The sequence below is a fragment of the Neoarius graeffei genome, chromosome 24 (assembly GCF_027579695.1).
Source record: "Neoarius graeffei isolate fNeoGra1 chromosome 24, fNeoGra1.pri, whole genome shotgun sequence".
In the NCBI taxonomy this organism is placed as follows: Eukaryota; Metazoa; Chordata; class Actinopteri; order Siluriformes; family Ariidae; genus Neoarius; species Neoarius graeffei.
The window spans coordinates 58316220-58328719 of record NC_083592.1 but is presented as its reverse complement, the minus strand read 5'-3'; the positions used below and the strand labels follow the sequence as shown (position 1 = coordinate 58328719).

Here is a 12500-nt window from a genome sequence, read left to right as displayed (position 1 = left end):
CATCCCTGCGTCTGAAATCGCTCACTTGTTCCCTACTCCCTATATAGGGAATTACTATATAGAGGACTATATAGTGAGCTCATTACTGAAATGAAAAAACTCTTTCGGACACTAGTCCGTCACACTGGTATTTACGTCGTTACTGTCGCACAATTAAAATGTGCCCGATCAGTTGGCTGATGGGTTTCAAAATAATAAATACATGCCTGTGATTTTGTGATAAATCCATATTATACTGAGCTTATTTCCCACGTTAATCAATACAGAGTACGTTGTGTCTGCTGCAGCTTTCAGTTCTTTTAAATCATGGCTGAATACTTTCTTCTTTGCCGCTGCCTTTTATTAAATCACATTTGAGACTTTTACTTAGATTTCTTTCAGCGCGACCGCAATGCATGATGGGATATATTGTTTTGGTTAGTGATCATCGGTTGTACACTACTTTTCGTGATACATTGTGGGATACTTTGACTGCACTATATAGGGTGTAATAATCCTCACTATCGTTTCGGACAGCACTACAAAATGGCGTCCTCGCTATACAGTGCCCTTTATAGTGAGTGGGGAGCGATTTCAGACACAGGGTGGATCATTTCCTGGTCCATATCTGACGCTGTCATTTTAAGTAGAACGGATTAACTCCGGTTCCTCGTTATTTACAACAAAAGCCGAAGTGGGCTATGTAAGAAATCGTAAGACGGCGGCGGTTTGTGATGTAAATCCGTGCAGAACCGTACTTCCTGGAGTGTGTGAGGAGATTTATCCAATCACACACCGGTCTGAGCTGCTCTCAGTGTTTCTACTGGGTCGGACCAAGTGTTCATTCGTTTCAGGAGGGACGTGTAAACTGGCTATGCTTGAAGAAACCATGACCTGAACTCGTGCACTCGTTTTCTCTCTCTCTCTCTCTCTCTCTGTCTTTCTGTGTTATTTTCTTGCCTAAAATTAGCTCGGGAGTGGACCAGAGAGTTAACCCTTTATAAACCTCTCCCCTGACCTACACACACCCTGCTGCACCGTACACACACTGGATTCTTACTGTAAGGAAGAACGGGCCGTACCAAGTGTGCAGTAACATGGGGGGAGAGGAGGTGAACGGTGAAGTGTGTTCCTCCCCCCGTCCTGTTCTGCTGCGGTGGAAAAATCCTGTCTGGGACGAGCCGAGAGACAGTCGAGTGTTTATACACACTCTACTGTAACCAGGAAAATCACACACACAGCCACACACACACTCTTACTTCTACTTTTCCACACAGTGAACTGGAGGAAGCGGTGTCACTGTACAAGGTCCTGGCTGATGATTTATCAGGACTTCCAACAGGACTGAAGGGTGCTGAAGAGAACTTTACGTACGACTCGACCTCGACTGTTCCGCACTCCTTCAACTTAAACTCTCATAAACACCACATTATAAACACGTCCAAAATGTACTTAGTGAAATTTATGGGGAGCAACAAAAAATTCCCTCACCCTACATTCCTACTATCCAGTGACGAGTCTCTTGTGGGCGTGGCCAGTCATACAATACTAACTATACACTGCTTCTAAAGCTAACGAGCTACAGATGAACTAGCGCACACGAATGCGTGTGAAAACTGGTTGTTTGTTTGATGTTACGTTCTCGGAATAGATTCTCAGATTCTAGCTACGTACGAGCACCAGAGGCACCGACGATCCCTGCTATTTCCTTCCGAACTTTATTTTCCTACGTAACGCCTGTATGCGTATTTAACGAGAGGTCGTATCTGGCAGGATACGGTCATCACTTTTTCTTCCATTTTCACAAATAAATTTTGACTGTGGAACTGAAGAAACAAGAAGCAAGTAAGAGCTTTTAGTGAAATGTTTCCTACCAGACCGAGCATTTCTGTTGGAAAAAAAAGCTAAAAAAATGTATTTGTAATAATTAAATTTAGGGTGGCACGGTGGTGTAGTGGTTAGCGCTGTCGCCTCACAGCAAGAAGGTCCTGGGTTCGAGCCCCGTGGCCGGTGAGGGCCTTTCTGTGCGGAGTTTGCATGTTCTCCCCGTGTCCGCGTGGGTTTCCTCCGGGTGCTCCGGTTTCCCCCACAGTCCAAAGACATGCAGGTTAGGTTAACTGGTGACTCTAAATTGAGCGTAGATGTGAGTGTGAATGGTTGTCTGTGTCTATGTGTCAGCCCTGTGATGACCTGGCGACTTGTCCAGGGTGTACCCCGCCTTTCGCCCGTAGTCAGCTGGGATAGGCTCCAGCTCGCCTGCGACCCTGTAGAACAGGATAAAGCGGCTACAGATAATGAGATGAGATGAGACAAATAAAAATATTGTATTTTGCACTGAAAAAAGAAAAAAAAATTAAATCAGTACAAACTGATCGCATTGCATCAGTTGCTTCCAGACAGGTTTTAATTATTTATTTTTTTTAAAAATCTAATTAAAAAAATTCAAGAAAAAAAAATCACAATTTCAAGACTTTTTTCATACAAGTGCATTTTAATTTAATATATTTAAATTTTTCATCTTATTAAAAAAATCACAAATCAGTACAAAATATTAACATCAGTTCCTCTCAGTCAGTTTGTAATTATTTAAGTTATATAAAGTATGTTTTTGTTTTTTATTTAATAAAAAAGACATCGAGCATATCGTCCAGTGCTAATCACAATACGCTTTACTGAAACATCGTCAGTATCATGACATCTTTTTATTTATTTGTTTGTTTGTGATTACGAACTCCTTCCCACGCCATGTGGCACGTCGGGCGGCGCCCATCTCCATTTCCGTAGCCCTCGGCCTCTCGCCTATTACATAGCTAGGGTTACAGTGGGGGGCGGGTCCTCTGGTAACCGCGAGAGTTTGACTCCCCGCTCGCACCTGTATTGCAGCGTGCCTTGCCAGACAGCAGTGGGTACCATTTTTATGATGGTCTTTGGTACGACCCGACCATGAGTAGAACTTGCGATCTCCCGATTGAGAGGCGGACACGCTAACCACTAGGCCAACTCGCGGCCATAATTACGAACTAAAAGGAACTAAAGGAAACTTGCTGCAATAAATTTTTATTTATCCTTTAAAACTATACATTAAATAAACCAAGTGCTGTTTTCTCACCTTTACAGTTTTAACGTTGCTCTTGTTTTGCTGGCAGTTTGTTACCTAAACTGCGTCGTGTTGTCACACACACTGTGTATCGTATAAACGTTTCTGAGTATCGTGATGTGATGTTTTTGTCGTATCGCCCGCCCTGATAAATCAACACGAATTAACCCCTGACTGCTCAAACAGACACTTCATCACGATTTTAAGCTGTTTTATGTACATTCCACCGAATGGGTGCCATTTGCTTGTTGTACCACTCCCAAATTACACTTCATTTGTTATTTCTTTTCAACACTGATTATAATAACACACATATTTAACTATTCAAAATGTGTATTGGTCAACCTCAGGCTACGTTACAAGGTTTGGAAGTCAAAGATGGCTGCATTTTTTTCAGTCCTGTTACCAAAACTCTGAAAGTAACAGGACTGAGTTTTTAGCCTAGGATTAGCTAATACATGGAATTAAGCCACATGGCGTCATCGCTAATAGCATGACCACACTTAGCACATTCTAGAGATTTACCAAAAATCTGTATTTTTAAAATAAACAAATATCATCTAAGAAATAATTTAAGTAACAGGACAGTATGTTGGCATTGACCTTATCAGTCAAAGTTAAAAAATCATCAAATATACAGAAAAGTAAACGAGAGAACTAACTTTTGGTCTTCCCATGGCCTTCAGAAGACACAACTGATGTAACTTCCTGTTGAGCATGTGATTTATGGAATGTTCCAAATTTGTCAGATGGGGTAATATGTTTGGGTAACAGGACTGAGTGAAAACCCAGGGATACGACTAAAATGTGTATTTTAACTAAGATATTGTGGATTTCTTATGAAAAAAATATATTTAAACCATGGATAGGATATGGAGTCACACAACAGTGCAAAAGAAATCCTGTTTCTGAAGGATTTTAATCATAATATTTCATAGTTAAGTATAAAGTTAGAGTGTGGGGACAGGTAACACATGCTATTTTTTGGTGTTTTAGGTAGTTTTATTCATCCTTACAATTATATATCTTAAATTTGAAATCAGATCAATGTGCAGGACATTCTGCGTAATAAGGAAATGTATTTTAAAGTACATTTTTATGTGCATTTATACATATAATTTTCTAGGGACGGAAATAGCACCGATTCGGTGGAATGGCTCTTTAGAAAAAACAAGCTTGTTGTTAATAAAATCTAATGAAAGTGTGATGTGTGTGTGTGTGTGTGTCAGTCACACTGACAGGAAGATATTCAATCCAGGTGGATTTATTTTCACAATCCACAGGGAGGACCAGGATTTCCTGAGGTGCATCAGATTAAACACGGTCACTGAGGTCTAATCTACAGTGTGATGATGATGATGATGATGATGAGACTTTGTGGATGTTCCTGTACGGAAGCTCCATTAGGATCAGCGTTAATAATTAATGAGGAGCTCTGGTGTCTCATCAAATTGGCCAGAAACAGAAAAGATGGAGCAATACGACAAAAATATCATACCATGATTCTCAAAGGGATTTCTACGACACACGAAACGGTTCATGATTGTACGTGTGCCCGTATACACACCATTTTAGCGTTTTACATTGTGTCCATCGATAACAAAATCTTAACAAAACCTCCTCAGCGCTATTTGTAACCTCTCTCTCACGCGTTAATTTAAGGAGCTGAGCAGTTCATCAGAACAGGAAGTGGTTTGTCCTGATGTCACTGGGTTTATTCTTACAGAACACCTCGAGAAAATAATTCAGCTAAAAATATAACAGGTACAATTTCACACCTTATCACAAATGCAGACACGCGGCGCAGACACAGACCTCGGACACACGGCGCAGACACGTAGCACAGACATACGACGCAGACATGCAGCACGGACACATGGAGTGGACACACGGCGCAGACTTGAGAGCAGACACAGTGCAGACACGCAGCACAGACACACGGCTCGGACTCATTGGCGCAGACATGCGGTGCAGATCCAATGAATATGAAGGAAGATATCGTGAAAAAATGATTTTGACCTTTTTGGTTACCTTGACCTTGATTTTGACCTTGTGTGTGAACATACTTGGCCAATAAACATGGTTCTGATTCGCACACTGTACTGCTCTCAGCCAATCAGAACACACCGCACTGCTCTCAGCCAATCAGAACACACCGTACTGCTCTCAGCCAATCAGAACACACTGTACTGCTCTCAGCCAATCAGAACACACAGTACTGCCCTCAGCCAATCAGAACACACTGTACTGCTCTCAGCCAATCAGAACACACCGTACTGCTCTCAGCCAATCAGAACACACCGTACTGCTCTCAGCCAATCAGATTTCACCTTGATCAGACTGACTCTTCCTGAGAATCTGAATCTAACCCCGCCTCCTATGAATGACCTCATCACAGGAATCCTGGTTCTGAATACTGATTTCAGGTTTGATTTGAATCCTGCCGACCCATCAGGAGTAACGACTGCTTATGTAAACCAAGCTCCGCCCCGTAAGGATTGATTGGCATGTGGTGGCCATCGTCTCCACGAATCTCAGTGTTTTTGATCATTAGTGAGGTTCAGAATCAGAGAAACGGAGGATTTTATCAGAGATTTTGTGAAGACAGGCAAGAACTCATAGGACTAAAAGCAGGATTTAAATAAAGTATGAAGTCCACTTTGACGTTGACTTAAAGTTTTGCATATATTATGCAAATTAGCTCACAATCTGAGTGGGCGGAACTAAATGGACCAAACTGCAACCACTGGTGGTGGGTTGAGAAATATGTAATTAACTCCAACACATTCATCACCGTGTGTGTGTGCGTGTGTGTGTGTGTGTGTGTGCATGCGCGTGTGTGTGTGTGCACGTGTGTGTGTGTGTGGGGCCTCAGTCAGCTGCCTGACATTAAAGAAGGGCAGCTGTGGAGGAGGCAAAACACACTCTTTTTTCCACCATCATATGATGAGAGAGCCATAATTACAGAATGACAACTACAGTAATCCTCTGAGAGAGAGAGAGAGAGAGAGAGAGAGCATTAGAGAAAAAGAGAGAGAAAGAGAGCATTAGAGAAAGAGAGCACATTAGAGAGACAGAGACAGAATTAGAGAAAGAGAGACAGACAGACAGACAGAGAGATAGAGAGAGGGAGAAAGAGAGTGCATTAGAGAAAGAGAGAGAGAGCACTAGAGGAAAACAGTTTACAGAAAACTTCACCATATCAAAGATATTTAAAATCCATTATTATTATTATTATTATTATACGGAGTGCCCGCTGTACCCACCCCGTGAATGAGCTGTTACTACGGAAACAATAACGATCAGAACGAGTGCATTAATATAAACCTGCACTGCTCTCAGAGCTGCTGTTATAGAAGATTAATCAACACCTCCTGACCAATCAGAGTCCAGAACTCAGCAGCATCGTGGTGTCAGAACTCTATGACTAAATCAACCCCTGGGTGTGAGCAGCCAGCCTGTCGCCAATCTCTCCTCCAACAACGGAAAGGTTTTATCAGGGAACCTGATATCAGCGCCTGTGAGCTCGAGAGCTGGGGTCACTCTTCACTCAGGAAAGGAAACGTGATGCCCACAGCGTCCGGCCCCGCCCAAAGCCCATCTAAAGTAACGCCTTACAGCCCTGGAGTCTAACGATCTTTCCCCGTTGTGATGGATTTGGAGACGGTGAGTGTGATGAGTCCGATCTTACTCACACCCTGTAGTTCCATCACAGCCACAGACTTCCTCATTTATTACATCGTGTTGATCCATCACTCATCCTTCACGACATCACGTACAGACGAGTTCCTGCGTGAACTTCCCCTCAACAGATTTTACTTTCTTTCTCTAAAACCCATTTAAACATGTGGAGGTGAGTTTTATTACAGAATTATAAGACAGTATCGTATCTGTTTATTATAACGATAACGATCTGTTTGTTTACATACAATGAAAATGTCACAGCGCCACCTGCAGTACTGGAGTACACGTACGAGAGCCAATACAAAACCACAGAAACTTTCATAACCAACAGGGAACAGGTTCTTGAACCGATTCCATTCAGGATGCTTTAAACCTTGGTGCCTGTTCACAAACCGGCCCACGTTTTCACCAGTTCTGATCAGACCTGTTGTAATCGTGGCTCAGGTGGATAAGGCGCCACACCATAAATCCAGGGACCCAGGTTCGATTCCGGCCCGAGGTCATTTCCTGATCCCTTCCTGCTCATCTCCTGTCTCTACACTGTCCTATCCAATAAAGGTGAAAAAAGCCCAACAAAATATCTAAAAAGAAAATTATGTACAAATAAATAATAATGTGGGACAAATAATAATTATAGCCACGCCCCCAATGCTCATGTCACATATTTTTAGAGTCATAACTTGACAGTTGAACATCGGAGTGCATTTGAAAGTGATGTCATGACAGTCCTTGCGAATGTTAACTCTAGCTGAAGCACTATAGGTTTTGGAGGCGGAGCTTTGTGCACAGGGGAGGAAATGGGAGTGGGCTCAATGGCTTTAAAAAAAATCATTTAAATCTTATTCGAATCTATCCTCTGAACCATTACAGCCCTATTTTTCATATCTCTCACCTAACGCACTTTAATGATCGAAACGCTGGTGTTTCATTCACCAACTCAGTAACTCTGGCTTGTACGCGTCGCTACAGTCAGCGCTGGAGAGACATTTCTCTGTTTTTACTCTCCATTCAAGTAGGAATTGCTGTGCTGTTACAGGAAACAACACACGACCTGACGCCAAGAAGACCAGTCTGCTTTATACTTGGTGTGTGTGTAAACGCAGCGGTAACACGAGCTACATTTTTCACATTCTAGCCTGTCGATCTGGAAGATTTACTGCCACACTCACGAGACGACGTGTCAGAACCAGAACATCCGTCTGTCGGGTTTCCAAGTCGAGCTGTAAACTGTTGAGTGATGTTACACACACTGACGAGCTCCGAGAAACCTTTCTGCTGTTGTCATGAGCTTCGTCTCACATTGAAAACTCTGACCTGACATTCAAAAGTATTTACTGATCTCAAAAATCCAGAAGGCTGGGACACAAAACAGAGGAGATCAGAACTTAGAACAAGGTCTAAAATAGCACGTACAGTGGTGCTTGAAAGTTTGTGAACCCTTTAGAATTTTCTATATTTCTGCATAAATATGACCTAAAACATCATCAGATTTTCACACAAGTCCTAAAAGTAGATAAAGAGAACCCAGTTAAACAAATGAGACAAAAATATTATACTTGGTCATTTATTTATTGAGGAAAATGATCCAATATTACATATCTGTGAGTGGCAAAAGTATGTGAACCTCTAGGATTAGCAGTTAATTTGAAGGTGAAATTAGAGTCAGGTGTTTTCAGTCAATGGGATGACAATCAGGTGTGAGTGGGCACCCTGTTTTATTTAAAGAACAGGGATCTATCAAAGTCTGATCTTCACAACACATGTTTGTGGAAGTGTATCATGGCATGAACAAAGGAGATTTCTGAGGACCTCAGAAAAAGCGTTGTTGATGCTCATCAGGCTGGAAAAGGTTACAAAACCATCTCTAAAGAGTTTGGACTCCACCAATCCACAGTCAGAAAGATTGTGTACAAATGGAGGAAATTCAAGACCATTGTTACCCTCCCCAGGAGTGGTCGACCAACAAAGACCACTCCAAGAGCAAGGCGTGTAATAGTCGGCGAGGTCATAAAGGACCCCAGGGTAACTTCTAAGCAACTGAAGGCCTCTCTCGCATTGGCTAATGTTAATGTTCATGAGTCCACCATCAGGAGAACACTGAACAACAATGGTGTGCATGGCAGGGTTGTAAGGAGAAAGCCACTGCTCTCCAAAAAGAACATTGCTGCTCATCTGCAGTTTGCTAAAGATCACGTGGACAATCCAGAAGGCTATTGGAGAAATGTTTTGTGGACAAATGAGACCAAAATAGAACTTTTTGGTTTAAATGAGAAGCGTTATGTTTGGAGAAAGGAAAACCCTGCATTCCAGCACAAGAACCTTATCCCATCTGTGAAACATGGTGGTGGTAGTATCATGGTTTGGGCCTGTTTTGCTGCATCTGGGCCAGGACGGCTTGCCATCATTGATGGAACAATGAATTCTGAATTATATCAGCGAATTCTAAAGGAAAATGTCAGGACATCTGTCCATGAACTGAATCTCAAGAGAAGGTGGGTCATGCAGCAAGACAACGACCCTAAGCATACAAGTCGTTCTACCAAAGAATGGTTAAAGAAGAATAAAGTTAATGTTTTGGAATGGCCAAGTCAAAGTCCTGACCTTAATCCAATGGAAATGTTGTGGAAGGACCTGAAGCGAGCAGTTCATGTGAGGAAACCCACCAACATCCCAGAGTTGAAGCTGTTCTGTACGGAGGAACGGGCTAAAATTCCTCCAAGCCGGTGTGCAGGACTGATCAACAGTTACCGCAAACGTTTAGTTGCAGTTATTGCTGCACAAGGGGGTCACACCAGATACTGAAAGCAAAGGTTCACATACTTTTGCCACTCACAGATATGTAATATTGGATCATTTTCCTCAATAAATAAATGAGCAAGTATAATATTTTTGTCTCATTTGTTTAACTGGGTTCTCTTTATCTACTTTTAGGACTTGTGTGAAAATCTGATGATGTTTTAGGTCATATTTATGCAGAAATATAGAAAATTCTAAAGGGTTCACAAACTTTCAAGCACCACTGTACACGATTAATTTAAACGTAGCTTGTCTGAATATGTGTCTGGAAATATTTCAAATTATTCTATCCACATTCACTGGATATGAGCAATCGTGTGCTCTGATTGGCTACTCTACTATTCGGCTATCAGCTCATATACCGTGAATAGAGAAAAACAAAATGGCGGAGCGTGTTGCTGAACCAACCGAGGATGAAATAAAAACTCTACTCAAAAACAAAACCCCAAAAAACACACACACAAAAAAATCAACAAAATATGGAATAAAGTACCTGACTGTAAGAATATATCTTTTTTTATTTTTCAATAATAATAATAATAATAATAATTATTATTGCATTTTTCACAAATTGCTCCTGTCACTTCGCTGGTTTGTTTACATTCTAAGCAGAAATGATTCTGTCAGCCGTTTTGTATAACGTTTTTATTTATCGAATTTTCTAAAAATAAAAATGTTCTGTTTCTCAAAATCCAGTGAATGTGGATAGAATAAAACCGTTATTCCACTCAATCTCGGTGCTACGCGCCTCGTCGCCTATCAGCTCATGTACGACTCGATTTCATGGAATAACTGTTAATTATCACACAAAATCCGTCCTTGATATTTCTAATATTAATTTCTAAAATAAATGAATGGAAGTGAATTGTGAATTTCTCTTTTGACCCCCAAGTCTCTCGGAAATCCCTCTGTTTGACGAAATCCGTCACTTTTTTTTAAATCCAAAACGTCTGTTACAGCTGCAGCACTAAACAGACAAACGCGACGACAGTGATTATACAAACTATCAAAGATTTAAAGGTGTGTTAGTTATGATTAGTCTTTTTTTTTAAGATTAGCGCTCTAATGTTACGTGGATATGACATTTTACTCGATGAGTCCATTCCCGCCCATGATCACGAAGCTCCGCCCCCAGGATCGACAGTAGCCTGTAGACCGAAGTGTCTATAAAACACTAATCCTAATCCTAAACACAAGCGAGCATTCCGACCCGGACACCAGTTTTCCAAACGGGTTAAAACACTTTTACTATCACTCCAAGTTAATCCAAGTAATTAAAATAAAAATATATAAATTAACGATTGCACTTTTAAAACCTTCAGCCTGTGATTTCGTAACATTTCTGATGGGAGTAATACACACGAAAGACTCGAGAAGGCTCTGAGAAGGCAGGACGCTCGCGTGGATGATATGATATGAAGTGAGTGAAAGTGCCGAGCCAATCCTGGTGCTAATCCGAGCTTCAGTGTAAACGCCATGACCTCTGACCTCTGTGTTGGATCTGACCTTTCACCTGTAGGGCAAATTAGACTCATCGAAATTCACACACACTTAGAGGTCAGATTTGTTGCTTTCTTACACACATCGTGTTAGATGCAGACACACACACACACACACACACACACACACACTTGCATAACCCTTGTATTTAGTGACTCTGACCTGGAGTAAGGCAGTGTCAGGGCCTGAAGCGGCTCACTCACTCACCAGCTCATCCAGGTTGCGCATGTCACACAGGACTCTTTTCTGCTGTTTCCAGCTGTTGTTGTGTGAGCTGAGGTCCGAGTCGACGTTTCTCTTCTCTCGATTAAACGTCCTGCTGCTCGGCTTGTCGGTGTTCTCCTGCAGGTTCTCCTGGTCGCGGATCTCCTCCTCGATCTCCTCCTCGAGCTGCACCAGCATGGGGGCGGGCATGCCGAACTTGGCCCCTCGGCGTGCCACCTCCAGCAGGCACAGCACGAAGTTCTTCTCGTTGCAGCGCTCCACCAGGTCGTTGGTTTCGAACATGAGCACGTCTTTGATGCGCAGCTCGTGCCTGCACCAGCTGATGAAGTTGGACACGTTGTCACGTGCTACAAACGATCCAGGAACCACGTTGCGCGACTGGAACGGCACATCCCGTCTGGGAGCGAGGAGCGCCGAATCGGGGTGCTGGGACAGGAACTCGAGTGCGGCGCGGTTCACGTTGTTGCCGTGGCGACAGAGAGCGCAGCCCGTCTCCAGGCTCTCCATGAAGGTGTCGGCCGTGACGTCCAGATCGTACAGAGCGTTCAGCCACTCGGCCAGGTCCTCCTTCATGGCGTAGAGGTACTCCTCGCTGGACTTAAACGGCCGGATGCTTTTCGATGCCGCGCATTGGATGTTGCTCTGGTCGGCCATGTTGGTTCTGATTAACGAATGTGTTATTAATAAAGGCACGGAGTGACGTCTGATTGTCTGGATGGATGAGTTTGCTGAAAACAGGATGAAGACACCAACATCACTCGCTCAAGGTGTGTGTGTGTGTGTGTGTGTGTGTGTGTGTGTGTGTGTAATTCAATACACTTTGGAAGCAGCTGTGAAGGATCCAGATGTGTGTGAGATCCGTGTTTCCGTCAAACACCACATTGTGCTCAGTCAAGCTCCTACAGGATGAACGGGAGAAACACAAACACTGAAAACTTTAAAGACTTCATTCAGTTCTCTGTGTGTTAATTAAAGTCGTCGGTGTTTAGGTCAAGTTTATAACACGCAAACACAAAATTCAACACTGCAGTACGTCAGTTCTTTAGCTTGCGTTTTAATTGAGATCTGTAAAGAATTAATTTAGCATTAATACAAACAGTGTTTGTCTTTAACACCATCCCATCCACACTGCGCATTATCATGAACTCACCACTACACAAGATAATTCAATACTGTACCATAACTTTACTTCAGCGGTGCAGTGTGTAGAAATAAAGGG

General features: G+C 42.5%; 1 protein-coding gene across 3 annotated transcripts in view; it reads right to left on the bottom strand.

Annotated features, from left to right (window-relative positions):
- The window catches only part of gas2l1 (growth arrest-specific 2 like 1), a 50913-nt gene that overhangs the window by 34665 nt on the left and 3748 nt on the right, over window positions 1-12500 (bottom strand). For all 3 annotated transcript variants that reach the window (XR_009651460.1, XM_060907543.1, XM_060907544.1), the window contains exon 2: window positions 11264-12180. Coding sequence is in view for 2 of the 3 variants with exons in the window: in XM_060907543.1 (XP_060763526.1) it covers window positions 11264-11935 (672 nt within the window). In the remaining variant the exon portion in view is untranslated. The remainder of the gene's footprint in view (window positions 1-11263; window positions 12181-12500) is intronic.